This window comes from Limulus polyphemus, unplaced genomic scaffold, assembly GCF_000517525.1.
Source record: "Limulus polyphemus unplaced genomic scaffold, Limulus_polyphemus-2.1.2 Scaffold5873, whole genome shotgun sequence".
Taxonomy (NCBI): domain Eukaryota; kingdom Metazoa; phylum Arthropoda; class Merostomata; order Xiphosura; family Limulidae; genus Limulus; species Limulus polyphemus.
Genome location: NW_013671483.1, coordinates 40,759 through 46,805, shown reverse-complemented (window position 1 = coordinate 46,805; position 6,047 = coordinate 40,759). Strand labels below are relative to the sequence as shown.

The following is a 6,047-nucleotide window of genomic DNA, read 5'->3' as shown; positions in this document are numbered from 1 at the left end:
TGTTATGTTAAACTTATATTAAAGTTTTTCTTCATTACCCATTCAAGCCGTTTCCAGCCATTATGTTTGTTATATGTTCTCATTTGTAACAAAAATGCCCTTAATCTGTGAAAAGTAATTTTAACATATACTTGCACCACTTAACTTTCATTAGATCATGTCCAATTTAGGCCTCATCTAAAGTATTTCACACATAAAAGTAATGGCTGATGAAATGAAAATTTATTTCTATGTTATTGTAAACAATTGTGGAAAAAAAGTGCATACCATTAAAACTGATGACAAAAGATTTCAAGCCAGCCTCTATGCTGATCCTTTCGATTGAACACCATTGCATTTTAAGGAATTTGTGAATTTCTGAGGTGTTTGGATACCTTCAGCTTTGAAAGATGTTTTGAGTTTGATCAGCTGTCTGTCGATCATCCAGTCAGTAGGAACCTCAAGTATTGACTTTTGTTTGGCATAAGAATCAAAGCGTAACAGTATTTTGTTTTTGACCTGTTCATTTTTAGCTTCCTTCTAAACTGGTCAAGCACAACAAACAAACAGAATTATCCAAAATGTTTAAAATGCATTAAAGACTAAATTTTAGATTTTCATATAAAAAGTAAGTTGTCATGGTGGAACTGATATCAGATTTTGTGGTAAAAGCCTGTAATGACTACTTAGTTGTCATGGGCTATTTTATAGTAGTGTGGCAAGACTTTGTACTGGATGTCATTAAATACTTAGTTTGATTAAGTGTGAAATTTGTTAAATTATATGGAAATCTGATGTTTTCAGTAAAACCTAAACAAAGTAGCATGTTTAAATCAGTAGCCACAAGAACAAAATAGTAAAAGAGCTGAGAATTGGCTGCCATTTGGCAGATTTCCTCCACTTTTGTTCTAAAATTGGTGGTCCAACATATTCATTAAAGTCCACTGAGGAAAATGTTTGTGGCTTAGTATGATGGGGATTGCAGCTACATACAGGTTCAATTGAATTCTATAACAGTACAAAAACACATCACATAGACTACTATAATACATACTTATAAAAGTGGGTATTCCATTTGAAACTATGTCACCTCCAAAGGCGTGTGGTCCATGGAAGCAGTGCTTTCTGCAATATATGTCAAAAAAATTTAATATTTAAGTATCAACTAAATATGACGTTATGAACTTGCAATCCATTCATATGGAAGCACTCTACTATATCATACATAATCAGTAATCACAGGCAAAAGCACTGTTGGTAAGAATCGGACTACAACTCGTTTCCGTTTTTGAGTTGATTTGAGCTTTTTTTCCTACTAGAAAAGGCTTTATTTCCAACTAAAAACATTTTTGTTACATAATATATTCTTTAAACTATAAAATGCTTCTTACATGAATAATTTTCTGAATAAAAAATTTCAAATTCATACTTGTATTTAAAACAACATATCTTGAATGTTATATTGGCCTCTTCTATGGCATAAAGGAAGCAATTACCAATTCATCTTATTTCAAAATACACGCAAAATTGGAACTTAATGACAATTTATAGTCTGTATATTCAATTATTTAAATCACTAAAAATTTATGTGAAATAAATAATTTATAATTAAGCTAGCATTTTGTAATTACTATTTTATAAATTAAAATTATAAAGCTAGCATTTTGTAATTACTATTTTATAAATTAAAATTATAAAGCTAGCATTTTGTAATTACTATTTTATAAATTAAAATGTACAATAAACAAATCAAATATAATAAGAAAATAAATAATAATTTATAGTTAATTTTCTTGCAATATTTGGAAACGTTTGTTTTTTCATGACCTGCACCTCACGCTCGTAGCTATTTGTTACCTCTCTGATGTCACGTGATGTGCAGGTGCTTCGGGCATTGTATTAAATGATACTGTTATTTTTTGTATGCATAAATTTTTACTGAAGTGTGTCACCCTTCAGATTTGAATATGGATTCAAAGGATAATAGGAAAAATTGTAAATGTATTATTGAAAGCTTATTAGTGAACAAGTTTGGTACAAAGAGTTTTAGTGATAAAGAAAGCATCATTAGAAATGGTAGACCTATGCCAGCTCTAAGTCTGACTGGAAAAACAAAGAAGTGCATTCGAAAATTCAGTTTAAACTAATATGACAGGACATCTTGGTTAACTGATTGTCCTAACTTGCAGAAGCTCTTCTGCTGGCCATGTTTATTACTTAGTAGTGATTTAGGGACATGGAACTCAAGCGAATTTGATGATTTAAATAATATGCATAAGGCAATTAAAAGATATGAAAATTCCTCCAGTCATATATTTTCAATTCTAGGCCTAGCTAGATTTGAAAAATTACATAAAATAAATGTGCAAGTGCACAATGAAAAGGTGAAGAGGAATAGAGACATTTTAAAAAGATTAATCGTATGCTATTTGGGTGAACAACAATTAGCATTTAGAGATCATAAATGAATCACTAACCAAGGCAGTTATGTGGAATTTGTAAATTTGTGCAAGAAATATGATCCATTATTGAAATCACATTTAGAGAAATCAAGTGTTTTTTCTGGCCTGTTAAATAGAGTCCAGAATGACCTCATTAATTGTGTATGGGAAGTGTTGTTGAATAAAATTAAAAGTGAAATAAATGATTCTCTGTTTGTGACTCTTATCTTAGATGAAACTACTGATGCAAGAACCATTTCTCAGTTTTCTAGTGTTGTGCAATATGTGACCAAAGATGGTAAAATTTGCAAAAGATTTCTGGGGTTTACAAATGTTACGGTAGATCGAACAGCTGTAGGTGTATCTAAGATAGTGTTTAATTTAGTTGATGAATTAAATATTGGGTCAAAATTTTTGCACAAACCTATGATGGGACAAGCGTGATGTCCAGTGAGCTAAATGGGCTTCAAAAGAAAGTTAGAGATAAGTATCCAAAAGCTCTTTTCATTCATTGTATGGCACATAAATTGAATTTAGTGTTGTCGCAATCTATGATGAAGATAAAAAAATGTGACAGATTCTTTGCAAAACTTAAATCATTCTCTTTGTTTTTTATGAAATCAACAAAGCATGTGCACCATTTAAATACTGAACTGAAGAAAAGATTCCCGAAAGTGGCCCCGACTCATTGGAATTATAATCACTGCCTTGTTGAACCTGCCGTGGAATACAAAGAACTTGTTGATTTATTTCAAAATATTGTTGATAATTTAGGCAACTGGGATACTGATATCTTTACCTGCGCCTAAGCACTTTCATCGAATCTTAGAGATTTTGAGTTCAATTTCTTGGCCAGTATTTTTTCATATACAAGTGTTATATTTGACGTTCTACAGAATAGGATATTTGACATATCCTGTATGAATAAAGTAAATGAAATGGTGACTATTCTGCAAAAAAGATAGTCAATTTCGATGAATTTTGGGCAGCAGTCAATGGATTATACCCCCTACTAAGCAAATAAGAAATGATCCTGGAGAAGACATTAAAATAACGTACAGAAAGTTATTTTATGAAATTTTGGATACAATTTGTGGCCAAATTGAAATTATGTTTCAAACCTTGAAAAGCATAGCATTCCTTGAGCTTTACACTAAAAAACAGGAAGAGAACAAAAAAATATTTCCTGAACAAGCATTAAAGTCATTGCAAGATAATTATGGAGAATACTTTGATATTCATCGTTTGAAAAGTGAACTTTCGGTTTTATACTCTGATGCTGATTTGAAAGGAAAACCAGTGAATGAATTACTTTGTTGTTTGCAAAATGCCAAGTTAGATGCAGCCCTGCAACAACTTACAAAGTTGTGCAAGTTAACCGTGATTCTTCCAGCCACTACTACCACAGTTGAGCATTCTTTATCTCATTTGAAAATAATACACAGCTACATCAGAAATGCACAACAAAAAAGACTTGCAAGTTTAGTATTAATCACAACTGAGAAAAAGCTTCTTAAGGAAATAAAGACTGATAGTTTCTATGAAGACGTAATAAAATTATTCAATCAAAAGGAAAGGAGGAAGGAATTATAACATATAAATAAAGTAAGTAGCCAAACATGTCTTGTTTTTATCTTAAATTGGAAGTACTTAATCTTAAATATGATTAATGACTACACATAATTAATTTTATCTTTATTGACCATGCTGTACATTTTTTTTATATTTTATAATCCACCTTATATGTTTTTCCTTCCCCATCAGGACAAATCATTGCACGCCCCTGGTCACCTCAGTGAAATTGGTTGACACCATTTGTTTGGTTTTTGAGTTATCATGTAATGAAAGAGAACAAGAAATTCAAACTTTTTGCTATAATATTTACAGACATTAACAGAACTTGTGACTCAGTCATTACATAGATACTGTTACAAAAGGAAACAATGTACAGTATTGTAAAGTTCTGATGACCTATTGAGGAGATACTTAAAATACCATTTCGATGAACAACCCGAGCCATCTCTACATAGGCAGTGCTACCACCTGCCCGATATCACGTTTATTTTCTCATTGAAAGTGACAAGTTTGACATTTGGGTAACATAAAAAAAAGTAACAAATAAGGTATGAAAATATGAAAACAACATAATGTATAGCTGGTACAGAAAGGTGACAGGTTCTATGTTACACAGTGGATAGAGCCAAGGCTGCATCTTTCAGTTGATTGTGGAAAGCCTAACAAAAAAAAAGATTATTATAACACAAACGGAAAATACATATGTATACTTTTCATTGTATTTAATTGTTTACAATTTGACTTTAAGAACGGTGAAATTTAAGTACATATAAAATGTTGTAATTTTTTTTGTTGTCTTTCAAAGTTCTATTATAATTCTCTGGAGTTTAAAGATTGTTTTTCTCTAACATTTTTATCAAAAGCGTAATATCTTTTCATATTAATCACTTTTTGTATAAGCTCTGATGAAGCCACAATGGGAAAAAAATAGGCTGAAATAAAGTGTCTTTTAAAGTTACCTCAAGAGTAAAGGTAGTTTTCCTAACCTTACTGTTGAAAATTTGAAGCCCAAAAAGTAGAAGGAATCTTCTTTTGTAAGAATGTATGGTACAGAAGGAAACTGTTTTGATTCTAACAAACCAACTTTTAGTTCATAAGCAAAACTTTTATTTAAAATTTTTGCCTGAGCAAGATGTTTTCTGTACAAATAAAAAAATAGTGTGCCACAATTACAGATGCACGAATAGAATTATCTGTGAAGTGAAACTTTTCTTCTAGGAAATTATAAATGTAATAAGTGGATTATAAAAACTAACTTATAAAAGATGCTCGACAAATTGAAAGTTTTGGTGATCAAATCTGTATGATATACAATGAGCAATAGCTTTAAATACATTAAAATACAAACACATCTGATAGATTAAAACTTTGGCTTTATATTGGTTAAAAATAATATAGTATAAAATGTCAGAGAGAAGTACTGTGAAAGTGAGGATGTGACATGTGGGATTGGCAAGAGAGGTATGATTTTCTAGTTTATGGCTCTGTAAACAAATAAGATTGAAGGCTATAAAAATTATGCTTTGCCTGAGTAATACCAATATTATAATGAATTATTTACATTAAATTTCATAATTTAGAGAGTGGTGGTAGATAAATTAGAAAAGAGGGAAGACCTAGAGAAAAAATGTCACAATTCTCATATTATGGGAGATGGAATAATTTTTAAATATTCCCTTATAAAATTAAGAAGTTAAAACTTATATCACATTAAAATTTGATTTGTTTACTATGTTTAAATGCCAACATTATTCATATATTAGGTCATCAAGAAATTAATGTTGCATTTTGGAACACTTTCATTAACCCCCTCCCCCCAAAAATTTACACCATGCATAATAGTTAAACAAACTGCCTAAACATCACATTAGTGTAGCCTATATAATGTGTAAAGTTCAGTATACTCTAATCCTTGATAGTGATGGCACACCATGAGACAAACATTTGGCATGTAATGCTGTTTGAATACAAGAAGGAAAACAATGGATCTTGAGCCACAAAGAATATCAAAGAAGTTTATGGAAATGTTTTGAACGTTTGTAAGTGTCAACG

The 6,047-nt window shown here is 30.6% G+C and overlaps 1 protein-coding gene across 1 annotated transcript in view; it reads right to left on the bottom strand.

Moving 5' to 3' along the window:
- Window positions 1-4,435: 4,435 nt before the first annotated feature.
- The window catches only part of LOC106473090 (COMM domain-containing protein 6-like), a 37,476-nt gene continuing 35,864 nt past the window's right edge, over window positions 4,436-6,047 (bottom strand). Inside the window, exon 7 of the mRNA XM_013933770.2 lies at window positions 4,436-4,654. Coding sequence (XP_013789224.1) covers window positions 4,604-4,654 — 51 coding nt within the window. The 3' untranslated portion in view covers window positions 4,436-4,603. The remainder of the gene's footprint in view (window positions 4,655-6,047) is intronic.